The sequence below is a fragment of the Emydura macquarii genome, unplaced genomic scaffold (assembly GCF_026122565.2).
Source record: "Emydura macquarii macquarii isolate MOO-44397 ecotype Brisbane River unplaced genomic scaffold, CSIRO-AGI_Emac_v2 contig_3603, whole genome shotgun sequence".
Taxonomy (NCBI): domain Eukaryota; kingdom Metazoa; phylum Chordata; order Testudines; family Chelidae; genus Emydura; species Emydura macquarii.
In genome coordinates, this window is record NW_027133740.1 from 6,751,557 (window position 1) to 6,779,164 (window position 27,608).

At 41.9% G+C, this 27,608-nt stretch overlaps 1 protein-coding gene across 1 annotated transcript; it reads left to right on the forward strand.

Moving 5' to 3' along the window:
• Window positions 1-197: 197 nt before the first annotated feature.
• NCEH1 (neutral cholesterol ester hydrolase 1) lies at window positions 198-27,608 on the forward strand. The gene is made up of 5 exons (XM_067536651.1): window positions 198-365; window positions 15,042-15,270; window positions 16,602-16,671; window positions 21,973-22,144; window positions 23,133-27,608. The coding sequence occupies exons 1-5, from the start codon at window positions 228-230 to the stop codon at window positions 23,748-23,750; spliced, it is 1,227 nt and encodes a 408-aa protein (XP_067392752.1). The 5' UTR covers window positions 198-227; the 3' UTR covers window positions 23,751-27,608.

The window sequence follows — 27,608 nt, forward strand, 5'->3', positions numbered from 1 at the left end:
GCTCAGCTGAGCCCCGAAAACACGCTGAGACGAAAACAATTGCGAGGACCCAGATGTAGGGACGGAAAAAGCCTAGACTTCCTCTTCAGGCGTCCGCTGATTGGCTTGTGAAGGTTATGAAACCCTTGAATGGGAGCTACAACCTTGCAGCAAACTTGCAGGAGGCAGAAAAAAAAACTTGCTTCAGTGTCCGGGCTTGTACCCAGCCAGGAAGGTCCCGGCCCAACATGAAATCAGCCTTTGTTTTGCTGACCGCCTTGGCAGCTTTGACAGCCTATTATGTGTACCTGCCCCTACCCAGCACAGTGTCGGATCCCTGGAAGCTCATGCTGCTGGATGCCACTTTCAGGGCCACCCAGCAAATGGTAAGATTGATCCCTGCAGTTTTATTCTCTCTTCCCCTGCACCCCCCCTTTTATTTCTTCCGTTACAGTCAGCTGAGGAAATGTCATGTGTAGCCCAGGTTTAATTCGAAGCGAGCCGAGCCGCCTCCGCCTTTTGCAACAGCTGCTACCGCCAAGGCGCCTCCGGGCGTGTTGGCAGAAATTAGCTCTGTGCGAATGTATCTCATCTTGATTTCTTGAAAGCAAAACGCTAACGCGCTATCCGTTCTGCTGTCAGATGGCTCGCCACGTCCTGGGTTAATGGGTTGCTTGATTTGCAGCAGCGAGCGCTCCCATTTCCTCCCTTGCTGCTTTTGCATTCAGTGAATGAAAAATGCAGAACAAACCCCTTTCTGGCAGCTCTGTTACTCCCTTCTATAATATTGAATGCAGTTGTGGTGGCTGTCGGCAGAAAATCTAGGCATAGAGTCGGATCTCTCTGTCTCTGTCACACACACACTCTCTCCATCAGCTAGGAGGAAAATGCCCCCAAAGCCAATCCACTTTAAAATCATGAGCTCGGTCTCTATTTTGTTTACTAAGCTGCCTTTGTGACACTGGGAAGCCAGCTCTGAGCTGGCTTAGCACAAACTCAAAGCTTTTCAGTTACTTAGGAACCCTACCCCGACTCATTTGACAGTGGGAAGTGATGGGCTGATTCCATCCTAGAAACTGCAAGCATTTTGTGGTCGCTATTCAAGTCAGGGAAGGCGGAGAACAGGTAACCAACCTCATTGCAGCCCCCAGTGCGGTCCCAGACAGTTACTGCATGCCATAACCGAGAAGGGGCTGTTGATCTCTGCTTTACTTAATCCCACTCACAAATCCATAAGCATAAGGCTTTGAGGATTTTAGATGCAATATATATTTCCTTCTCTCTAGATACACAAACTAGATTATCACAATGCAAGAGCCAAGGCAGAGCCAGTAGTTAGTTGTCTGGTGCTGCTGGTTTTGTCTTGCTTATTTAACCAAGCACTGCCATAGTATGTACATTTTTCATAAAGCTGCCATCCACTTTTCTTGCTTCCTCGCTTGAGGATGGAGATCTTTTGTATGCAGTTTATTGCACTTCTCAACACTGGAATGCTTTTATCCTAGCACTTTACCTATCATGTTCTAAGAAGAGTTTAGAGTGGAATTGATTGAAAACAGAGGGAAGCTCTTTCAAATCTAGTAAAATTAGTATTTGGTTTGCACTAAAACACAGGACGAGTTTACCTTTGCACACTGTATTTGTTGTAATGTATTTTGCAAATAACATTTCAGTGGCTCCCTAACCTTTTCCCCACTTTCAATTTTGTTCTGGTGTTTTCATAGTAATATATAGACTAGAGGTTACAAAACAGTTCCCGTGAGGGTTTTGGATGAACTTAATTCCTCTTCTGCTAGTACAGTCTGATCTTTTTATAGGGATTGACCAACAATTCTGGTTTTACCTTGCTACATATGCTCAGGCACTCTTTAAAAAACTATTTTTGCCGGTAGTACTTCATTGTATAAAATGCATATATGGAAAAACACTTTTTAAAACACTAATTTATAGCAATTTTTTTAAATGTAAAGGACATGTCAGCTTTTCTCTAGAGATCAAGACAGCCATTTTGATAAGTTTATGGGGGATGAATTGATAAATGTTTTTTCTCACACATCCTTGTAATAGATAATGTATTGCATTGGCCAAATGATGTGAAAGTGCTCCAAAATAGCTCCATTCTTCAATAGAAGATAAGGATGCTCAGCACCTTATATGATTGAGCCCCTTCATTTGTTCTGTATTAGCGTCTGAAGCAGTTGGATTGTAAGCATTCACCATAATCAGTTCATAGATTTTTAAAGCCAGAAGGGCCTACATAACTGGCTATAGAATTTCACCTAGTAATTCCTGCATCAAGCCCGTAACCTCTAGTTGAATGACAGCATATCTTCTAGAAAGACGTCTGCTCTTGATTTAATCAGCCTTTGTGTGCATGTTGTTATTAGTGTATAAACTCCAGGTCTCCACCATATTATTTATTTATGTAGCTCCAGAGGTAAATGGTACTGCACACTGCGAAAAATAACAAACAGTCCCCGCCCACAGAAGTTTACTTTCTAAAGAAAGGAACAAGTGAGTACAATACAGAATAAATATGGAGTGGGGTGCAGTCTTCATAGATGGAACACGTCACTGTATAACTGAGCATTCAAGAGTTTGTTTTAAGGGGGAAAAAGGGAGAAAGTCCTTGGCAGAGATTAATTTGGAGGCTTTCCAAAGCTGAGTGACAGCATGAAATCAGGAATGACGGACTGTCTTTAAAATGGGAGTCTGAAAGTCCAAAAACTCACTGTGTGAGTAGCTGAAGTGCTAACTTTAATAGTTAAGCCATGGCAGTTATTTTCAAAGTCAGTTTTTATACATATAATAAACGGTATAAAGGATACTTTCAGCAGAGCTAAATGTCCCCCTGCCTCCCACACTGGTTATTATGACACTGAATGGTTTTAGGTTTCTTTAAATGTGACCATTGAACTTTCACCTACTCCTGAATGTATTTTCAGCTTGTTACTGTTTATCATTATCACAGAGAGGTTTGATTGCAGACTGAAGGAATACTTTTCTGGCTAAATGTTCTGATTTTTAAATCTCTGGAGTTCTTGTCCTTCTCCCAAGAGCATGAACTTGATTTCACTTGCTTCTAATCATATAACGAACTGTCCTCTCAACTATTCTGAAGGCATGTTATTGAAACAACTTAATAAAGACTGTGCGACAGTTAAACATGACAATTTCTTGGTGGGAATAATATTTTTATTTCTAATTATATTAATAAACAGTAGCAATACAAAATGCAAGTCTCTGTCATAGATTTAAAATGTAATAACCACAGTATCTGTACAGCTTTTTAGCCCACTGGATCCCAAAGTATTTTACAAGCCCAGGGCTTGATCCTTCAAGATGATGAGCACTCTGGCCCTGAACCAGCAATTTAAGCACATGGGTAATAATAATGACACCTACCTCTTATCAGTAGATCTCAAAGTGTTTGACAAAGGAGATTAGTAGCATTATCCCCATTTTACAGATGGGGATACTGAGGCAAAGAGAGGCAAATTCACTTGCCTATGGTCAGCCAGGGGCATAGTTGAGAATATAATGCAGCTCTCCTGAGTTGCAGTCCAGTATGCCATCCACTGTGCCACACTGCTGTGAAGAGAAACCAACATCCTATTGAAATCAATGGATTAGGGCCAGTGTTCGGTAGATGAAATCCATATATATCAATTGTTTCATTCACTATTCAAGTGCAACCCCCTCTCACATGAGAAGTAGCAGCTGCTTTACAGTTCACAGCAGCACACCACAATATTTTAGGACATGAAATCAAAAAGAGTGTGAATTCACTTTACATGGAGCTTAGGTAGGCAGAAGTCTTTGTCTAACTAGCAAGTGGTCAAACCGCTGGGATTAATACTTCCTTCCGTGTGTTAGGAATGGACTAAAGGCTCAACTAGCGGCACTATTTGTCTGTTCTCTTCCTGCCGCAGAACGCCCCAGTGAACACTCACTAATGAAGATGGTGAAGTTCAGAGCTGTCCTGATTTCTTAAGGGAGGGAATTCCATCGCGGTGGATGTGCAGCCAAGGCGGCATTCAGTCCCCCACTTTCCCAAGTTTCGCTCATGTGGAGCCTGATCCAAAGCCTGGCTTCAGCGGATAGCTGGAGCCCAGCCTTTAGGATCCTGCAAGGGTTCCAAAGCGCAGGTTGTCCAAGGCCGAACATCTACACCTCAATTAAACAGCCCTTTAGCCCAAGCCTGCAAGCACCAGTCAGCTGGCACAGGCCAGCTGCAGGTGTCTAATTGCAGTGTAGACGTACCCTTAGAAAACTTTCCTAGTGGAGACAGAGCCACGGGGGCTTGGTTTGTGTTTGACAGGGAGGGGCACAGCTTCTTGACAAACGCCCGGCAGAAATAGTGGTTCATGTTTGTGTCTCTGTGAGTATAGCAACTGCGCAGAGTTCACAAGGCCCTGAGGCTCTGTGTGATCTTCATAGGGTGAGGACAGACAGCCTTGATTGATTGTGGAGAAATGTGCCAGGCATTTCTTCAAAGCATTTCACTCTGCTCCTGTCCTTTTTTTAAAATCATTTTTAAATGTCTTCCCTGTATTTCTGCCTTGTATCTACTTGCCTTGGCCAAGTTCAAGGTTATTGACCTTATTCCTTAGTTTGTAATCAGTTGAGTTATGGGTGGCTCTAAACATGAGATGCGCTCACACCCAATGTGTTTAAAACTTGATTAGTATCTGGATTTCCCCACTAGGAAGTTTGCCAATATGGGAGGGAGCATAAGGTTGGCATAATGGCTCTACACTACTCCCTGCCTCAAAGCGCTTATGTTAGACTCATGCTGGGATGAATTGGAGAAAGAAAGGTTGTGGCAAGAGCAACTATTCTTCAGCTGTTCTGAGCTGCTGGATAGTTGGGGAGCATTGCAGCTCAGTCATAAATGAGAGCACCCCTGTAGTGTAAACCAGGAACTGAACCAAACAGGAATCTGAAGCTGTAGCTCAGGTTGCTGGCATGTTTGTCTTTGCGGTTGTGGTTACTTTGCTGTGTTGGCATGAGAACTTACCCACGTTTGTGTAACCAGTTTGACTGATCTTCTTCCCCACAGCTCTTTGTGGTAGCACCCTAAAGCAGATTGCCACATATGCAACTGATGCCATATCCTCCAGATCCTCTCACCTGGCAAGGCAGAATAGGATAGCTGCACATATTTTCCTAGAATGCACTGCTTTAAAAAAAATCATTCAAATTTTGTCACGGTTATTTTTTTTAGTAAAAGTCACCGACAGGTCGCAGGCAATAAACAAAAATTCACGGGTGCCGTGATCTGTCCGTGACTTTTACTAAAAAATAACCAGTGGGGCGATCGGGGGAGGAATGACAGCTGGAGCGCCACATGGGGTTCAGGGGACTGACAGCCCGATCCCCATTATCCCCATTCCCATAGGGGTGGGGGGATCACAACCGTGGCTCCAGCCGAAGTTGCTAACAGCTGAAGCCGAAGAAGTCACAGAGGTCCAGTAACATCACGGAATCCATGACTAAATCATATCCCTACCCATGGTTAATCAGACAGATAAGTGTAGATGCACAACCTCATTTGTGATGGCAGAAAAGCTGCTGTGTGGACACAAACTGACCCACATTTCTTGTAACTGGTTACGCCCACCATGCCTGTAACAGGCAACAGAATCTTCCTTGTAGTGTGGACAAGGCTTTAACTTTTTATAGTTTCTCTTCTTTCTCCCAGGCTTTTGGTTCTCATATTTACTTTGATTGTCATCTCTCTTCGTTTCTTTCTCACTTTCTCCTCTGAACCCCTCATCTTCAATCTGTTCCCTCTTTCCTCTCCCAGTCTCTGCCCCACTTATATTCCTTCTTACTATCCCACCCTACTCTTGTCTACCCCCGCACCAGGAATATGTTGCCAGTTGAGAGCGAAAAAGAGACAGAAATACTCATGCATGTGCACACACACACAAGTGGTGACCTCCCACACTCCAATGCTCTGACACAGCGAGGGCAGTGAAATCATGGACTCAGGCAAAGGTCAGGTGGTGAGTCATTGCTTGCCTGTGACACTTGAGTTGCCAGTAACTTTGCCACAAGAAGGAATGCCCAGAGTCAGAGCCAGTCTGTAACTTCATGTGGATTTTGTTTGTAAATTCCTTGGGGCAAGACTTTCTCATTCACGAACCAGCACATTCGCAGTACTAAAAATCATAACCAGTACTAAAATGATAACCAATCTTTGCATATAGCATAGATATTTCTAATGCACCTGTCACTTTGATATCTAAGCACTAAGCACAATTAAGGCAAAAAGGGTGTCTGGGTCTAACAGAAATTGTTCTTTCTTGCCATATCCTTACGTACAGCAATGTGTGAACTCAGTACATTTTTTTAACTCAGTAAGTGGGCAAGGGCTGGCTCCAGTACTTATGCAGTGGGTGGGTTTTCAGGGAGCAAAGTAGGGGTGACAGGATGTAATAGACATACAGGTAGCCAGGCTGCAGAGTTGCAAAACACTTTTCTGTAGAACAAAACAGGGACATGCCCTGAATATGGGACTTGTAGGCTACCTATCCAGAGAGAATGTGAGCTAGGGTGACCAGATGTCCTGATTATATAAGAACAGTCCCCAACATTCAGGGCTTTCACTTATATAGGCGCCTATTACCCTCCACCCCATCCCAATTTTTCACACTTGCTATCTGGTCACCCTAATGTGAGCTAAAGTGAACAATCTGGGCATGACTTGTCTGCTCCTTCCCCTGGAAGTGCTGCTTGTTGCATTGCAGCGGTAGATAAAGCAGAAAAACTGTTTCACAAAATTTCCTTAGCTCCTTGTTTTTAGCTAAAGAGTAACCCCTCAAAACCACCATAAGAACTACAAAGGCCAGATTGCAGCTGATGTAAATCAGCACAAATCCACTGAAATCAGTGCAACTAGATGTCAAAGCATTACATAATGTTCCTGGACTTCTTTGACATTCAAAGGAAGCTAGGGGCAGTTCTTTGATCCACATTGACTTTCTTTTCCCTAATATAATTTGTAGGAGAGAAACTATGCTGCATTCAACCTTGAACTGGATTTTCCTATGGGAGGAACACATGTTTTAGAACAGCATGCTCTGAAATTCAGAGATACAAATTGTCTTGTGCATTCAGCATTTACACAGCTTAGGTTGATACTTTTTGTATTCTTTTTATTGGGAGGGCTTTCTTACAATACACAGAGCTGGTGTTCAGTCAATAAAACCATATACATTTTGGAACCTGGCTTCCTGAGAAACTACCTCTTTCACAGTGTTACACTGCCACAATTTAAAGAGTCTGAGTGGGAGGGCATCCTTTTTCAATACCTCTCAGCTTTGGAAATGGATTGCCCCTGTTGGTCCATTGAAGCTGGGATATGTAAACCTAGGCATACTTTATTCCTCTTTCCGTAGTGTAAAGCACGAAGGATTCTTTCTCCAAGATTCAGGCAGCACAGACAATACTGAAGAGGTTTATTCACGATACCGGGAAGTCTGATAAATCAGCTTCAACTTCATGGGGTTAGAGTGGTCAATTATATACACTTTCTTATCGATTACATAGTACGTTTTAAATTCTTTATCTGTTCACTTACAAATACAGATATTGTCCCATCCGGAGAGAACAACAGTGATAATGGTCATTAAATACATGCAGAGACACTTTAATCACCCTACTTACATCAAGGATGCTAGGGTTACACTCGGGGTGGGGGGAAGTGGGGGTCCTTACAGATAGATGGCAGATGAGATAGAAATTCTAAAAACAAATGTGCTGTTCTCATTGGAATTAGAATCATTAAGAGGACATCTGGCTACCTGAGCCATCGGATGCTTACACTAGCCATTGTCCTTGAGGATCAAGTATGCTCGTTAGCCTTTAAATGAGTTTTAATGTACAACTCGTTAGCTGAAAACAACCTCAAGCCTTACAGTTCCCTCCTGTTTGACAAATCGAACCCATAAGTGAGATATGATCAATTATTTAGATACTTTGATATTCATGATCTATTTTCGGATTATATGGGGAAGGTGTTATGGAGGGGGAGGAAAACAGGGAATGGGGGCAAGAGTAAAGTTGAAAACAGGACAAGAATAGAAGCAGCAGCGGCTGCTATTTGCAGGAGAGTCCACCAGGTGATGAGGCTATAGGACAGACCAGAAGTTGAATCTTCCAAGCAGGTTACAATCTGGGTGGAGAGGTGGTCCTTCACACGGCCTTTAGCAGTGTTCTTATGAACGGTGGCAGACACAGAGGCAGCAGCAAGGACCACTTTAGCCAGCAGCTCCTTTGCAATTTGGGATTGCCATACCGCTAAGGAAGTGTTGTCATTCCAGTGAAGGTCACCCAGAGTGAAGGAGCCTGTAATCTGTAGACACATGGAGGAGTTGGCTGGACATTGTAGTGGGCCATAGTTGTAGATGAAGTATTCAAAGGGCGGAGGGTAGAACAAAAGCAAATAATATAGTCGGCAGTTTCTGTACAACAGTCCGAAGTTGCTATGAGCATGCCGCCACTGGGGGAGGGAGACATAAAGCCAGAAAGTCCGATTCGATAGACAGTGTTGTTAGACACATAACCAATAGATTTAAATTAAAAAGAGGAAGGAAAAACATGGGTGGGGATAACAAAAAAGGATGTAAGAAGAAAATCAAAAGGGGGGGGAAGAGGCCTGAGGGGGTAGGGGAAAGGCAACAATCAACTGAGCAGATACCAAGTTTGCAAGGGCAGAGGAAGAGAGGGTGTGTGGGAGGAAAACCAAGGCATAGATCTAACATATCTTCTTTTAACATATTGAACAAATCACGAGCTAACATAGCACAAGCATGTCCCTTAGATTGGGATATAGTCATATTGATCATGACATCGGAGGATTTCTCAATTGCTATGTAGAATCCATCCATGGCTGCATCAATAGCAGTGAAAGAGTATAATAAGCCAGCATTGGTGTATTTTAGGGCCTGGGTAGTCTGGCTTTTAACCCAGGCATTGTAAGATCTATCCGTATTGGCATTAAGTGAGTTTATCATGGAATTTGAGCTTCCAAATATTCCTCCAATGTCACCTAGGATGCCTCGCTTTTGTCTTTTTACTGTGTGGGTGCGGACAGTATACTGGTGCACTAGTGACTTTAACTGTTCTTGTAGCCATTGTAAAGAATTAGGGTGGTCGAAACACACATTTTGTAATGGTACAGTAAACTCAGACAAATCGTATTTAACTTTAACAGAAACCATGACTGCATCATGTAGAAGTGTCTTATTAGATCCCAAATGGATAATACTATCAGGAGTTTGGGGTGGCTGCCACTTGGAGATTTTCCTGTGGAATTGTTGCAGCCTTTTTAGCAACCTCGTCTACAGCTGCATTTGCAAGAGAAAGGGGGTCACTCTTTCTGGTATGTGCCTTGATCTTAACCACAGCCAGCTTTTAAGAGTGGTACCGAATGAAGGGAGGTAACCCCTATTAGTCCAAGAATCAAGATAGTCATGAACTACCCCAAATGCATAGCATCTGTCTGTGTAAATGGTAACAGCCTGGCCCATGCTAGGCCTGTGTTAGTGCCACTAATTCGGTTACTTGAGCCGAGCAGGAAGGCAGCAAGGAACCCGACCAGAGGCGTGTACCTGACAGGTCGCAAACTGCCCAGCCGGAACAAGGTTGACCGGCGACCTAGTACCGGAATCCGTCAACAAACAAAACAAGATCAGAAGAGGATAGTGGTTGTTCAGACACAAGTCGGTCCTGTATAATGGTGTCCTCAGAAGGAGGGCACTGATGAGGTTCCCCTGTTGTTGGCATTAAGATAGCAGGATTAAGAAGGTTAGAATGTGCAATTGTAATGTGGGGGCTTAGAAGGGTGCATTCCCACTTGGACCATCGTGCTGAGGTGACCTTTGAGAAGTGGCCCCTGTCCAAGATTTTGTGAACTGCATGAGGCATGAAAATTGTACGGGGGGCTCCAGAAACCAAAGGTGAAGAAACAGTAACAGCCCAGGAGGCTGCCTCTACAGTTTGAAGACAGTGGTTAAAAGCCAGAATTACTGGATCAAGCTGGGTGGAATAGTAGGCCACAGGGCGGCGCCTGTTGCTGTGGTTCTGAGTGAGTACAGCAATAGCCTAGCCATCCTGTACATGGGTCCAGAGCTCGGATGGTACTGACGGGCGGGGGAACCCAACTGCAGGAGCAAAAAGGAGGGCTGTTTTAAGCTGCGTTAAGCAGTGGTCATGCTCTGGTGACCAAGAGATGGGGTCCAAGGAGGCTTGAGCCCCTTTATGAAGGTCATTGAGGGGTTGTGCTAAGGTGGAAAACAATGGGATATATTATCTACAAAAGTTAAGGAGGCCCATTAACTTACGTAATTCCCGAACTGTTGTCGGCCGTGGGGCTGCAGCAATTGCAATCCGGCGGTCTGAAGTGAGGGCTTTGGAGTCCTGGGAGACCGTGTATCCCAGATATTGAACTGTAGATAACTATCTGAGCTTTCCGAGGGTTGGCCTTTAAGCCTGCATCGGCTAAGGCCTGGAGTAGCATTTGAAGGGCATGTAAGTGGTCAGAGACAGTGGAGGAAGCAAGCAATAAATCACCAACATATTGCAAACAAGTAGAATCGGCAGAAGCCCAGTCTACCGAAGAGAGGGCCTTTGCCGGTGGAAGAGGTGGAAGAGGGTGGGAGAATTATGATGTGCTTGGGGCAAACAAGTCCAGTTGAACTGGGTGGGCCAAAGGTAAACGCAAACCAGTGTTGTGACTCTGGATGCACGGGGAGGCTCCAAAAGCCGTTTGCAATGTCTAACACAGTGAAGACGCAGTAAGAATGATCAAGGCCCGAAAGGGCAACTGATGGGTCAGCTACAATGGGGGCAAGTTTATCTGCATATTGATTAATGGTGCGGTAGTCGATGGTAAGGCGCCCTGAGCCATCAGGTTTTTTTAAACTGGCAAGATAGGAGAGTTGGTGGGGGAGGAACAGGGAACAAGTATGCCTTGTTGGTGTAAAGAATGAATAATGTCACCTACGGCGTTTAAGGCCTCAGGCTTGAGAGGATATTTTTTGGTAGGTGGGGGAAGTTGACCAGTGACCTGGATGGGTGGGCAGAGATGAGCAGGCACCAAGCCGCAAGATAACTTGATGGAAGGAAACCTGGAACATAATTCTTGAAAAAGATTAGAGGTATTCCAGGTGAGAGTTACAAATTTAGCAGTGGCAATAGAAGAAAGAGACTTTGTTGCTGCGAAGGGGAATGGTTTATATGTATCAGACAAGGATCTTTCCTTTTGCCTTAACTAGTGGGCTAGTACCTTAATAGTCCCAGATATAACCCAATACATTTCATGTTTTAATGTAGCCAAACTGAGAATTTGCATTTCAGTACATCCAATAACCAAAGCAGTTCTATTTTCCATTTTCATTTGCTACTTGTGTAATAGCCACGTGTAACTATTGCCACATATTTCATACAGCTTTAAGGTTTCCCAGCCCTATTTGGACTAAGTCCACATTGATATATATATATTTGTTTACAATGCTTATTGATTCTCTTCTGCTTAATGTAGTATACCACACAATGTTAGTAACAAGACAAACAGCACAAAACACAATCTTTGTTGCAATAATAAAGTCGTGGGGTTGTTATTCAGCTGTTTTGCTGGCACCCACTTTTCTTAAAGTTCTGAAAGACAAAAAGAACATTTTCTACCCCATTTTGGGGGTGGCAGATTATTGCTTAAAATACCTCTTCTTTTTACAAATTTCCTTGCTGATCGCAGGCAAAACAGAGAAATTACCTTCATATTTTCCTGTATCTGGCTGACTTTTCCACAAGCCATATCTTTTAGCATTTAAAGTGTATCCATAATTCCTTCTATTAAAATCTCAGAAAAACAGAAGTGCAAGTGTGTGTGGGTGGGGGTGGGGTGGGGAGGGAAGCAACCAATTACCTTTGTAAAATCATTTTAAGGTACAAGCTAACTGCAACAACATTCTTTAACAGTTTAATCAGGGATTCACAACAGCTATAATTAGCAGGTGCTCTGCCCTGCTCCAGGGTCAGTCTTTTTGGGATCTGCAATGCCTGCATTACTTGAATACAAGTCTCACTTTTGCTTACACTACTTGGCAGCAGGCTCATCTTTGCACGCATTCCACTCTCAGTCCCCAGTTACCAGCTCCATTGCCCAGGGCATTTTGAATGGCTTTTTTAAAATCAGTGCAAGCATGGGTCATATCAGCTTCTGATTTAAACTTAACAGAGGCCCAATTGCCGTTTTGATGTTCCTTTAAAAGGACCTTGACCCATGAAAGGTCAGGGCATTTAGCTTTAGTCAGGATATGGAGATCCCTAGGATGTAACATATATGTTGTAACCATTTGATTTATTTATTTCTAAAATATCAAGTTTGAGTCTTTGGGCTTTAGATGTGGGAGATCCTTTAATAAGCCCCTCATTTCCTCTGTACTGAGAGGAGTATACTTATAAGCATGCTGAGCTGTTCTGTTACCTCCCTGTCCCGTCCATTTTTACATTTGTTTTGTAAGCTGTTTCCAATTCATTTCTTTTTGGTTATTTTCATTATCATTGTCTGAACCAAAATCGGTGTGATCCTCCTGTTGCATGATAGCATTGATATGATATGCGGAGGAGTTGCATTCTTTCATTGTAACCTTTAAAGCACTGTTCTCCATTTGAAGTTAATTTAATTTATGGTTCAGAGTTGCCTTTTGGCTCTGCACCAATGTGAAAGCCTTTTGAAGTTCCTCTAACTTTTTTACCTTTCTTTCATATTCACAGTAAAGTATCACAACTCCTTTCTCTAGCTTTCCTTTTGTCTGACCAGACCACCGAAACAAACTGGCTTTTACACTTACACCGGTCCATCCATCTTTTACCATAGAATGCGGAACTTTTGCATGTTTTTCTTTTAGAAATTCAATGATTTTTTCCTCCTGTTGAGGGCATCATTGAAGCACCCTGGGGCAATTCGTACGATATTGTCACCCAGCTTCCTAAAACCCACTTAAATGGTGTTTCAGGGGAATCAGCCGAATACCTTGTACTCAGCATTACTGAAGCACACTGGGGCTCAGTACTTGGCATTGCAGCCTTTGCCGGAGCGATCCCTGTACCCCGAAAATGTGACCAAAACTACAACCCCAAAACACAATCCCTGCTCAGTCCTCTTGTCTATGTGCCTTATGCATGGTTTGTTTTATTTAAAAAAGGGTGCAAAGGGGTATCTCAGGGAGTCCCAGACCAAGGTGCGCGCCAGAGGTGGTAAGTATAAAAGATACTCACCTCTGTTCTTGGTCGTGGGAAGTACTCCGAGGATCCCAGTTGCACCCTGCTTGCTGCGCCAAATTGTAAAGCACGAAGGATTCTTTCTTCAAGAATCAGGCAGCACAGACAATACTGAAGAGGTTTATCCATGATACCGGGAAGTCAATTATATACAATTTCTTATCGATTACATAGTACATTTTAAATTCTTTATCTGTTCACTTACAAATACAGACATTGTCCCATCCGGAGAGAACAACAGTGATAATGGTCGTTACATACATGCAGAGACACTTTAATCACCCTACTTACATCAAGGATGCTAGGGTTACACTCGGGGTGGGGGGAAGTGGGGGTCCTTACAGATAGATGGCAGATGAGATAGAAATTCTAAAAACAAATGTGCTGTTCTCATTGGAATTAGAATCACTAAGAGGACATCTGGTTACCTGAGCCATCGGTTGCTTACACTAGCCATTGTCCTTGAGGATCAGGTATGCTCGTTAGCCATTTAAATGAGTTTCAATTTACAACTTGTTAGCTGAAAACAACCTCAAGCCTTACAGTAGGAACGTGAAGGTAGTTGGGGGCTTTTTATACAGCAGCTGGATTAATGCCTCGTATTTGTACTGAATATTGATGTTCTAGATTGTGGAAAGTGCCATAGGTAGAAGATTAGATTTATGGCCCCAAAGAAATAAAACCTCTGTGTCCAGGAATCTGCAGTCATGTAACAAACCCTTCTTTCAATGGGATTGCTCTGAAATATTATTATTTATATTACCATAGCACCAAGGAGTCTTGGACATGGACCCCCATTGTGCTAGGTGCTGTATATACACAAAAAGATGGTCGCTGCTCTCAAGCTTTTCCTCTCTGTGTTTGTGGGAATACTGTGCTTCTGTTAAACTATCCATCCTCCAAAAGCTTTGATACTGTAGCCTGCAGTAATAGGCTCACCACTGGAAAGTGCCCAGGGAAAACAAAAGTGCAGAGATGGAGTAAATAAAAATGACTGTTTTTGTGTTAATCAGTGAAATACATATCCTTAAAACCAATTGGAAAAGCAGCAACAGATTAACACTTGGTAGTATTAAAACTCATTTCCAAAAAGTCACTTTGGAGCCAAAATCCCATTGATTTTTCCCCCCCCTCCAATGAGACGTGATCTCCACCCAGTTTTTATTCTGGTATAATATTTTAATTGGGGATAAGGAGGCTGATTATTTTGGTGTTCTGGTTTGTTTTTTGGGTTTTTTTTTAAGTTATACCAGTACAACCCCTAGTGTGGATGCAGTCTTATTGGTATAAAGGTGCCTTATACCACACATCTCAGAGCCTAGGTAAACTGACTTGATCTCACTCTATAGAGCTAAAAATAGCAGTGTAGATGCTCCGGCTGGGGCCCAGCCTCTAAGACCCACCTCTTTCACTGGTTTGCAGAGCTCAGCCTCCAGCCCAAGCCCAAACATCCACACTGCTACTTGTAGCCCTGCAGTGCAAGCCTCATGAGCCCAAATCAGTTGACCCAGCCTCTGAGATTCACTTCTGTGGGTCTCTTTTTGCAGTGTAGATGTACCCTGAGAATTCCTGGGAGAGTAAGCCCAGTTTTGTTCCAATATAATTTTGAAAGGCTTTGATATCATTACCTTATGGGTGTTAATTTTTATTGCCTGTCTGGTTACAGGTACCATCTTTTGAAGAAAATTGCACGGATATTTAATACAACATAGTAGGATAAGTCTGTGAGTAACAAATGATTTTTTTCCCCCTCCTCAATTTCTCCCTAGTGCAACCTGGTTCACTGTCTAAGACTCAGCCATCACTTGAGAGTGCTGAATTATGTGATTGGTACTTTTGACAAGCTGGAGCCCTCGTCCTCTGAGCTCATTAAGATAACGGACACCCTTTTTGATGGAGTGGAAGTCAGAATGTTTGAACCTTCGCCAAAGCAGGACGAAACACTGAAGCGCAGTGTTGTTTACATCCACGGAGGAGGATGGGCTTTGGCAAGTGCAAGTATGTGTCTATCAATAATTAGAGTGGATTCTGGTATAGTCTCATCACAGCAGATTCAGAGTAACCAAAAGCTGTTTTCCCCACCCAGAAACTGAGAGTTTCACTGTCGGAGACATACCTAAACCTAAGAAGAGCTGGAACCCGGAGTCTATATGAGCTGTCTCAACTCTTGCCATAAGGGGGAGGGGAGAAGTAATTCTGAAACAGAAAACAAGTGCATACTTTATCAGCACATGACTGCAAAAGAATCAGAAGCTTATAGAGAAAAGGGTTACCATTTAAACTTTGGGGACTCCTTCATGAGCAAGCTAGAAAGGAATTGGTATAGGTCACCCTGGTCCCTGTGTTGCATGCTATGGAGGAAAGTAAACACTGACCACATGGTTAGGGACTGATGGCTACATGATATATTTTACCTAGGCCCCAGGCAGTGGGTTATCCTGCATGAATCACCTTAGCTGGTTGAAAATGTTGACGCTTTTCCTAGAAATGGTCCCATTTTTTGACTGGCTCTAAATTACATTTATTTTGAGTGATGTGTGACCGCAGGGGATAGAGGCAGCTAGAGGGAGATGGGAGAGCAGGCACTCTGCCTGGCCTGCTCCTTTACAAAACCAGTGCAGTTTTTAAGCAGAAAACTGCCTTGGAAGTCCAAGTTGCCTAGAGCTGGTGTTAACTTACCACGCTGTGGATGTGGAAGGTGGTGCACAGCTGTAGACAGTGATGGCATGGCCACTAATCCAGCCATGCTATTATCAGGGAGTAGACACTCAGAAAATGAATACCCTGAGAAACGGGATGGCTTTGAACTTGCTGCCGAGACTCGGGTGAGCATTGGACATTAATAGAACTACTGCCTTGAATAGAAACTGCCAGTTTTGAGTCCAGCACGCCTAGTCTAATGACCACAGATACAATGACTTGCACAAAAATAGCATTTCCCAGGCACTAATCCCCAGAACAGCCCAATGCCGTTAGACAGCGGTAAGTGAAACTGAAACAGAGAGGTGGAGTGACTTGCCCAAAGTCACACAACAAGTTGATGGCAGAGCCAGGAAGGGAGTGCACAAACTGTGTTCATTCCACTAGGTCATGGTACCTGCTATCGTGCCCTGACTGCGTTCTATCCATTCATTTGCATTTGCATGAAGATTTGCTGGTAATAGAGAGTGCCTATTATAATGTGAGGTGGTTTGTTTTGGTTTTACAGGATTGAATACAATTGCTTACTGTGTTTCTTGTGAATCTAACCTTACGTAAAGCTGTGTACAATATGTATATTATCAAAATTGACTGGTCTTTTCACTGCTATTTGGTCCTTTTATTTTCAGGAACAAGCTTCTATAACAATCTCTGCAGGATCATGGCAGAATCTTTGGATGCTCTAATTGTCTCAATTGAGTGAGTAATCTATAAAATCAACAAAATCTTAAAGTATTTAGAAATATATGTCATTATGAAGGAGTTAGGTGTTTTTTACTTGTCTGTTACTTGTTTAAAAGGTTTTCATTTGAAAAAAATCTCTTTAGCAAGACAATTTTTTTTTTTGCCCTTCCAAATGACAATGGATTAGAATGGTATCTGAACACTTTTCTAATTAGAAGAAACAATGGCACCCTCAATTGTACAGGACATTTCAAAGTACATAGTGGAAAGGGGGTGAGGGAGATCACTTTAACTGGAACTAAAAAGCCACAATCTTGCTAACACATGCATACGAGCAGTCCTACTAAAAGCTGTTGGTTTACGCAAACGAGTTGGTTAATCATGTGCATCAGTGCTTGCAGGATCCAGATCACAATACAAACACAGACACTATATACACACACATATCCCCACACACTTTGAAGGATGAGAGAAATACCTGTGGCTCAATATCTCCACTCAGAGGGTGGGACTGTTTGTTGTCTCTCTCAGTGGACACTGTCATTGTGCTTCCCAGCAGGAGGCTGAGATTTGTGAGGCAGATTTGAACTAAGGATATGTCTGGTCCTTTTAGAAACTAGACTTTAAGTTGTATTAAGGTCTGGTATAGAACTTCAATTGGCAGCTGATTTTTACCACTGTAGCTTAACCAAAATATGCAGTGGAAACTATTTCCTGCTGTGCCCTCGCCTCTGCCACAAACACAGATACTTGCTACATTGATCTACCCTCACCCACACACTTCAAGTAAGTAAGTTTGTTTATTCATGTCTGAATACTGGAAGCCTTCACAATCCTGACCTTCATGCTGACCTTACAGTGATCTGCTCTGCACACCATCCATCAGTTTCCTCACTTGTCATGCCCTGCTGCAATGACCCTCCACCATTTCTTCCATAATAATTTTCTCAAGGTTATTTCTATCTCTAAGCCTAATGTGAGCAAAGTACATAAGTTTGCATCTGTTGATTTCTGACATCAGGATCTGCTTCTCTCAAATAATATTTCTAACATAAGCATTAGTCTTTTTTTCTGTCCACACGTGGCAGTCACCTGATGGCATGACAGAACGAGATCAACTATGTAATGATACTGGAGATCAAGTGTGCAATGAACAAAGACTTTCCCAAGTGCAGACGGTGGGTCAGACCATCATCTGTTAGCCTGAAACAAAATCCAATATTTGGATTGTCCGGAATCAACGATCATTATATAACTTCAGTCCAGAATGAGTTTGAGTAATTGGCACGGGACCTCTTAGGGTGACCAGATGTCCCAGTTTTTATAGGGACTCCTGATATTTGGGGCTTTTTCTCATATCAGTGCTTATTACCCCCCATCCCATCTCCATTTTTCATACTTGCTATCTAGTCACCCTAGCACAGGTGAAGGAGAAGAACAATCCCAACAAATGGAGTAAAATGAAAACTATTACGCTCAAAACCACTAAGCACACATTCTAAAAAGTCACTGTTGATCTGCTCCATAAATAACTGAGAAGGTGTTTGAGCTGGTGGAAAAATGGTGCAGCGTGAAAAAGAATAGCTTGGAGATGAAGAACGTAGGAGACAATATAAGGAACTGAGCAGACTAATTGAAAGGCAGCCTAGACGAGACAAGGGTGAATATACAAAGGCAAAATGTATGTAACTTGAGAATTATGAAGAGTAATAATACAAAGAGTATGTTCACAGTGGTCAGGTTTCTTACCAAAAGGTTTTCCCTATGATCTAACATCATAAAAGATCATGATGGCAGAGACCTCACTGAGGGTGATTGTATTAAACGCAAGTGGAGAGATTACTGCGCCAATATGTGTGCCTCACCTGATGACTGTGTCGCACACTTCGCACAAGTCCGAATCACTACACAAGCTGGAAGGCAGTGGAGAATCTGGGCCTCCTCTTAAACTAACTGAGGAGCCTCCCTAAGGCAAACAAACCTCTAATCAGCTAAGAACATTAATGGACCGCTCTAATAAACCAGAAGAGGGAAATTTGAGTGGTTGCAGTAAACACTTTGCTTTTGTAAATGAAAATATTAAAGTTGACAGAAAAGGGGGGCCAGTGATTGAATTAATGAGATTTACCAATTCTCATGATCAAATCACAGCCTCATTATGCAGAATTGATTTTACTGGTACCATATTCATTCCAATGTAGTTTAAGGGTAATTTTTTCCATCTCCTTTGTATTGTCTCCTCTAATAAACACAAAAATAAAAACAAGATGTTAGCCATTGCAGACAAGTGACTATCACAATATTGAAATGTCCCTTATTATTCCTTTTCTTGTTTATGATGCTATAATTCTGCCTGTGGTGAGTTGTCTGTCTTCTCTTCCCAGTCATTATCTCTGTCAATCAAACCTTTTGTACTCAGTTAGTGCAGTCTAATTTGATTTCTCATTAGTTTAATTGCACATCTTCTCATTTGCCTGTTGCATACCCAATCTGTTATCCAGTTGCACCAGGGGTTCCCAAAGGCCTATCATATTTTACTTTATCTGATGTAATACAGAGATTGCTTTCTAAAGTCCAAACAGTCTTAAGAATATGAAAAGCTTCATATTTATCTCAATATTATGCCTGAAATTTGTTTTGCACATACAGTTTCTGTTGGATGCAAAACACTCAGTCAGTAGAATATGGGAGTAGGTCTTAGTATGGCATGTGGTGGTTTTATTCAGAGGTGTGTGTTTCAGTCAGGGTGAATCAATTCTTATCATGGATACAGGAGATAACATTTAAGAGTGTTAGTCAATCCACCACATTATATTCAAGAGTAGTAAAATCAAATCAAATTTTGTTGCATCCTAAGCAGGCTGAAAGCTAAGGCCTTGTCTAGACTAGAGCTTAAAAGGGTGTTGTTAGCTAGTGTTAGCTTGTGTAGACAAGGCATACTGCTTCTAACATATGCAAAGCTGGTAGAGTGGAGGCCTGTCATGTCGGTTAGCACATGTTAGCTAACATTTTAACAACACGCCTTTACATACTAAACTATACAAGGTTTAAGAGACTAAGAATTTGAGGAGGAAATGTAGCCTAGTGGATAGAGCACTAGAGTGGAACTCAAGAGACCTGGATTCTATTTGCAGCTGTGCCACTAGCCTGCTGAGTGACCTTGGGTAAGTTACTTCACTTCTTTGTGCCTCAGTTTCCCTATCTGTAAGATGGAGATAATGCTACTGACCTTTGTAGAGCACTTTGAGATCTACGGATGAAAAGCACTATCTAAGGGCTAGGTATTCTTATTCTTGGTCACACTGGCATGTGTTGCTGTTGCCAGGTTGGCATGATAAATAAGGGAGCAAGTTGTGAAGGTGCTTTTTAACCCGCTGCCCATCTGACAGTAGGGGGACTTTCCTGGGAAAAGCATGGTCAAAAAATTCAGCCTGACTTGCAAGTCTCAAATTAATCCCACTGATTAGTAGGCTTACACAACAGAGAGAGAAAGTGTCATCACAACCCCACGAGTCCAGACTCCAAATAGAGCAAGATTCCTGTTGCCTCAGAGTTGAGGATGATATAGCTTCCAGGCAGCATTCCGAGAGCACTATAGGAACAAAACCAAGGTTGCAGGGTCCATGAGATTTTTAAATAAATAGATCACTCTGGGGAGAGAGAACAAAGGCCGAATGATTAAGAGTGTCTTTCTGAGGGTGTTTTCTGTAACAGTCGCAATTTTAAGAAATAATGTCCAAGGCTATCCTATTAACTTCCTCAATGGAGGAGCTGACAGTCTTTTTCTGTGGATCTAAAATGTCAGGAAACGTTACATTTCCAACTAGTGCAGTGAGACACATTTATATTACAACCCCAGCTATTGGCACAAGTTTACCTTATAAACTTGTGCCAATAGGCGGGGTTGTAATATAATATATTTCCTTATAAACTTGTTGCACCCAATACCATCCTTCCCATTTAGCTCACAAGTTGGGAAGAGAACAAATGCTGACTTCTGCCTTGGCTGCACACTAATCAGAAACAACTGGTCAGAAAGGAGTGTTGTGAGTAACTGGCCAAACAGGGTAAATAAAAGAAACCAGACTCCTCTCCTGCTATGAACACTAAAGAGAAGGGTGGCTTTTCTGTTACCACTGATGGGCTGATGGCAAGGGTCAGGTTGCAGAACCCTCCATCTCTGGAGGTTTTTAAGAACAGTTTGGGCAAACACTTGTCAGGGATGGTATACTTAAGCTTGTCTCAGTACAGAGGGATGGACTTGATGATGTCTCAAGATCCCTTCCAGCCCTACATTTCTATGATTCTATTAAATTAAGCTGAAAATTTGAGGTGTATGGGAAACAGTTTTTTCCTGTCCTGAGAAAACTTTCAACATATTGAAAAACTTTCAACTTTTCATCCTGATTCAGGATTGGAAGTCTTGAAGATTTTTGTGCATCAAAAATCCCCCCCAAAATTTCAGTTTGGGTCAGTGGTATTTACGTAGCTCTAGAGAAACCCTGCGACCCCCAAGGGCTTAAGTAATGACCAAAATATCATTTATCTCCCACTGTTGTTCGAAGACCAGGACAACCTAGTGGCTAGAGTGTTGCACTAGGACTCAGGAGAGCTGAATTCTATTCTTGGCTCAGCCATTGGCCTGCTGGATGGCCTAGGGCAAATCATTTCACTTCTGTGTCTCAGTTTCCCCAACTGTGAAATGGGGATAAAGATAGAGACTTCCTTTGTAAAGCATTTTGAGCTCTTTGGATGAAAAGTGCTATATAAGAGCACTTATTATTCTTCCTGGCCCACACTTGTTTCATGTTACATATGCTATAGCTATGTTAAATGTTTCCACTGCAGTGTCCACTAACTATAATTACAAATGCAAGGGTCAGGGAACTCCATAAGTTTTATTTCACATCCTTATTCCATTGGGGGCACGTGGCTTACCCTCACCCACAGGGGCTAAGCAGGCTCTTCAGCCTCCACCCCCCAGCAGAATAATACCACCTACTTTTTATGGGTGTTGTGTGGATTCATTCATTAAAGTTTGTATCACCTTTTGAGATCCTCTGTTGGGAGAGAACATAAAAGTGCCACTTAATTGCCTAATTTTTATTCATATTCAATTGGTTAGCATTACCCTTTCAGAATTAGAGTTGTAATAACATGTAGGCAGTTAAACAGTGTCTAAGAGTTAGATGTTTCATATTTCATCCATAATATTTAAACTGTTATTTTTGCATTGTACAATCCATAGTAGCGCTGCTAGAAAAGTACATTTTCTGTGTATAGATTGTCCTACTATGCCTCTTTCTTCTTTTCTAGGTACAGGCTGGTACCAGAGGTTCATTTCCCTGAGCAATTCAACGATGCTTTACGTGCAACCAAGTATTTTCTGCAGTCTGACATCCTAGCTAAATACTCAGTTGACCCGAGTCGAGTTGCAATTTCTGGTGATAGCGCAGGAGGAAATTTGGCTGCTGCTGTGTGCCAGCAGGTAACATCCACGGTCTGTTATCTATCACACTAGCAATCCATATTCCAGCAATGCACATGGGTAGACAGATTATTTGTGCTGCATCATCACAGAGTAGCTTTATAGATAGAATGGTAGTGATCCACAGTAAAAGCCAGCTTCTAGACATTTTACATAAGTGTCACTTATTCTGAATCTAGCAGCCCCAGAATGTCTTACTGCTTTTATAAGTTGTTATGAGCCAGATTTGAGGTGCAATTTAGATACCAACATTTACCCATTGTGCTAGTGAATCCTTTATTTGCCTGCATAAGTGACTAACTGGGAACATAAATGCACAATTGATAAATTCAGTTCCCTGTTTTTTGAATAAACAGTTTTTGCAGTTGCCAATCTTTGAAAATGACCTTATTCATTTTAATACAAATGAAGGGGAAATAATTTTTTTTAAATTAAATGTTATTTTTTCCCCGCAGGAAGACAATTTGACAGAAGAGTTAAAATCCAGTTGTAGAGAAAATCTATTTTCCCTGCTCTTCATACCATATCTATTACTAATTTAAATTAGTCTTAATTTGATCTGGTTGGAATTTTTAAGGCAGCCTGGGGCAAGGTGAAAACAGTAATAAGGGGCAATTGCCAAAGGAGGTCAGTTCTTTAGGACTAACACCCAGGACAGCATCCCTTTTTTAGAAATGGCATGTCTGAGTCTCACTTACACTGCTGTGAATCAGCTCTGATTCCACTGAAGTCACTGGTGTGAGAGCAGTGCAGGTGAGAACAGAATCAGGACTAGACTGTTAAGATTCAGATTAAGAGCAAAATTCTCTGCAATGGAGTTACACCAGCACAGCATTTGTCCATAAAATGCCAAATTGATTTCTCCCCTCTTGGGGGGAATGAATTGTAACTCCTTTCAGTGGAATTACTGATGCAGGATCAAGCACAGCATAAGTAATGACTGCTTTTTTACTATTTGAATTCTGTCCTGTATTTTTTTTTTTTACAGCTTAGTCTAGATGACAGTGTGACCAACAAACTGAAGTTGCAGGCTTTAATTTATCCAGTCCTTCAGGCATTGGACTTTAACACCCCTTCATACCAGCAGAACACCGACATGCCTGTGCTTTCCCGTTTTGTCATGGTGAAGTTTTGGATAGGCTATTTCAATGGGAACTATGACTTTGCCCACTCAATGCTGATCAACAACCACACTTCCCTCGACGTGAGCCAGGCTGTTTCTTTCAGGGGACGTCTGAACTGGACTTCTCTCCTGCCTTCGACGTTCAAAAAGAATTATAAACCTGTGATACAGCCCACAGGGAAGGCTGAAATCATCCAGGAAATACCTGCGCTACTTGACATACGTGCAGCTCCATTACTGGCAGAAAAAGAAATTTTCCAGCTACAACCAAAGACCTACATCCTGACTTGTGAGAATGATGTCCTGAGAGATGATGGAATAATGTATGCCAAACGGCTGGAGAGTGCAGGTGTGGAGGTCACACTGGATCACTTTGATGACTGCTTTCATGGCTGTATGATCTTCACTATTTGGCCTACCAATTTCTCTTCAGGGCATCGGACCAGGGACAGCTACATAAAGTGGCTTGCTGAAAACCTGTGAAGAAAGTGAGTCCTCTCTAGAAAGCACAGAGGGGTCAATCTGAAGCTCACTGCTTCAAAAACAAAACAAAAAATGTGCACTTTTATGTTCTCTAACTTCATTTCTTCAAGATTGTGTCATAGAGCTTCTGTTGCAAGAGGTAGCCTGTCACTAACTACTTGGTTAATAGCATGGGGCTAGTTCAGGGGTAGAGGGACATTACCCCTCCAAACTGCAAGCCTTGGGTAAGCACAAAATTTGGCGCCCCTCCGCCTCTTTGGCCTGACTGGCGCTCCCTCCCCAAATATAGAAGTCAGACTCCGCCTATGATTAGTAGTTGCTTAGCCTTGTCCAGCATAGCAGTTTGCTAAATACTTATTAAACACTATTGTATGCAGTGTAGTTGTGGCCATAGTGGTCCCAGGATATTAGAGAGAAAAGATGGGTGAAGTAATAGCTTTTCTTGGATCAACTTCTGTGGGTGAGGGAGACAAGCTTTTGAGCCAAACAGCTCTTCTTCAGGTCTGGGAAAGGTACTCCCGGCATCACAGCAAAAGGCAAGGTGGAACAGTTTGTTTAGCATAAGTAGTTAGCACATATTGTAAGGAACTATTCAAAATAGAGTTGCCCATCAACCCCTCTGCAGTTATAGGGAAAAAAGAGGGGGTTAGTGAGTTCCAGATTTTAGTAAAAAGCCATAAATCCAGTGTCTCTGTTCAGTCCATGATTTTTAGTGTCTAGCAGAGTAATGAATTTAAATTTTTGTGATGCTAGGAGTTCCTTGCCCATACCTGAAGAAGAGCTCTGTGTGTGGTTCAGAAGCTTGTCTCTCTCACCAACTGAAGTTGGTCTAATAAAAGCTATTGCCTCACCCACCTTCTCTATCAAACGCTAATCAGTTTTAGGTTCAGATGCTACATTAATTGCAGTCATGGCAAATGAATGCTGAGCAGTTCTAAACAAGAAAATCACCGTTCCTAAGACTTATTCTTACTGGTCAAAATGTTCAAGTGTGGGCACATAACATTAGGTTCCAAGGCCCAATTTCCTAACACTTAAATAAGGGTAGCCTGATTTAATAAGCATCTACAAATCCCACTGCAGTGAAGGGAGGCTGTAGTGCTCATCAACTTTGAAAAATCAGGCCGTTTATTTAGGTGCTTAAATATGGATTTAGGTGCTGGCCTTTAGGCACACAGATTTATAGCCCTTTTTTTTTTTTTTTTTTTTAAATAGTTCCAACTTCAAGGTATTTTAAAGGATGCTAAGCAAGCCATTTACCCAAAAATGTAACAACTTTGGAATATGGTCCTTTTCTGAAACAAGCACAGTGCTAAAAAATATTGTAAAAAAAAAAAAAAAGAATGAAGCACGCTGAGGTCCTTTCTGTTGACTTTAATGGACATCGATCCTACACACGGACAAAGCAGTGTACAAGCTGATATGTAGGACCAATGGAAAGCACCAAACATAGATTCCATTATATGTGAATTTACAGCTTTAAAGTTGATTACATTTTTGGCCAAAGGATGTGACTGTGCCTGCCTTAAAATTTCAGCTTTATGACCACTTTAAAGAAAAATATGAAAATACAAAAAAAAATAAAAAACCCTCTGTATTGTTTGCACTGAAGGTTGTATTTAATGTTAACAATTGTTCACTGAGTTTTTTCTGCGCTTGTAGCTTCCAGTTCATTGTCTTCCATGCTTTTTGGAGGAAGGTTTCCCTGTGTAGCAAGCAAAATCACTAGAGATGAGCTTGAACCTAAAGTCCAGATTCAGATGAGAACTATATAGTTGGATCTTCTCTCTCTCATGGAAGGAAACAAAATCCCAGATATGAATAGCCTATGCTATGGGGGAATTAAACTTTGCAGCTTCAGCTCCTCTCTAAAATAGCCACACCACCATGACTTGAACTCTTAAGATAAGAACATGGAAACTACTTACAACAGTGTGTCTTGTGCGTAATAATTGTTGTTCGTTTTGTAGTTTGTGGTGTTGTTGTTGTTGATGAATGTAAGCTGTGACAAACTGATGAAAGCCAGGAACTTCTAAGCTAAGACAGAGTGATGGTCTTGTGATCCAAGTCTGGTGCTTTAACTTGGGAGAGTGGACTTCAGTTCTGAGCTCTGCTCCTCTCTGTGTGTGACTTTGAACCACTCACTTCACCTTTGTGCCTCAGTTCCTTATTCTGCAAGAGAGGGAGTAATATTTCTGTACTTCACAAGGGTGTTGGAGATAAATTAATAAACGTTAAGGAGGCCTTGTGAGACTACGAGGGACTGTTAAACTTTCCCTATCCTTCAATGGCTGTATTGTATTGTTCTGTCCTATGCCAGCTTGGACCATTAGAATGCATGCCCTCTGATGAAGGCAACATTTATTTAGCTCAGCTTTCCAGATTACAGTCTGCTGCAAATTTACAGCACCAAGTAAGCACCTTCCTGGCTTTTGTCAATTTATAATGAAACATTTTAAAATGGAGACTTTTTGGTGCTTGATTTCTATGGGCGGGCTCTAGAAAGTCCTAAAACACATGTACTTGATGGACCAAATTGGCTTCTGCATTTTTAATGGATATTTAGAGGTCCATTTTCATGGGTATGTGCACACAATATACTAGGAGTTAATGGCAGAATGATCTTGTTGTCTCATATGGGTTCCTAGCAAGAAACATCAGGATGTTGATAGAGTTGTGTATTAAGAAAGGTTAACAAGAGAGGGCCCCAATCTACACTGTGCCACGAGAACTTGAAACTAATCTCTGGATACAAGTTCACACTGAATGCACAGCCCAAGCCAACTTCAATAACTGGCTAAGTAAAAACACTGACACAGATTCTTCTCTCAGTTACATTGGTTTAGATTAATTGACTTCACTGGTGATACTTCAGATTTGCATCTATGTAAATTGGAGCCAAATTTGGCCAGTGTATCCAAATATCCCAAAACATAGAAAGGTTCGGACTCAGATCTGGATTTTTCAAAGCTCTCACATCAGGACTGCTATGTATCCAGAGTTTTAGTTCCAAAGTTACTGTATACACGCTAAAGCCAGCTTGCAAATCTTAACATAGAGGCTACACCAAACTCCACTGAAGTCCATGAAAACATTTCCACTGAGTTTAGTTGGCTTTCTGTCAAGGCCTGTATGGCTATGGGCCTGATCCAAACTCTGTTGAAGTCAATGGAAGTCTTTCCATGAACTTCAGTGGGCTCTGGAAGTGACCTTCTACTTCAAAAAATAAAACTCAGTAAAAAAATAGCTTAATTTACATTCAGCTACAGGCTTACAACATTCATTTTAGAAAACTCAGAATAGCATCAACGTGCTTAATATTTCTGTAAATTTGGGGTTGTGTTCTATAAGAAGAAAACTGGCCACAGGACTTGTCTGCAAAAGTTTTAGACCAGCATATATTTATGGCAGTTGTAAATCCCCAATATGAAGTTATAATGAAACTACTGATCTATTTTAACTGTAGTGACCTGGATAGCACAGCTAGAATATATATTCATGGAGCTGGCTGTAAAGTCTCTTCCTGCACTGAGGAACATTTTAAATTTTTGGCACAAAAGAAGGTAGCAAGTAGGTAACTGGATTGAATTTATTCATTATCATCATCATCTTGATGTGAAATCCACAGTAGCTGCACTACATGAAGGAGAAGCGACAGCAGCAAGTTGTTATATATGAACAAGTATATGGTGCATAGCTGTAAAGATGCCTATGATATCCTCTAATGGGTTACAAGAAATCAGGGGTCCAGCTCTGAAACAACTTATTGAGTATAGTTCTTCCAGAGGGGTAGCCGTGTTAGTCTGTATACAGCAAAAACAACGAGAGTCCTGTAGCACCTTAAAGACTAACACATTT

Coding starts and splice junctions, on each gene's coding strand:
- NCEH1 (XM_067536651.1), top strand. CDS start 228: ATGAAATCAGCCTTTGTTTTGCTGACCGCCTTGGCAGCTTTGACAGCC. Junction 15,271..16,601: donor ATGGGCTTTGGCAAGTGCAA/GTATGTGTCTAT, acceptor TTTTATTTTCAG/GAACAAGCTTCTATAACAAT. Junction 22,145..23,132: donor CTGCTGCTGTGTGCCAGCAG/GTAACATCCACG, acceptor TTTTTTTTACAG/CTTAGTCTAGATGACAGTGT.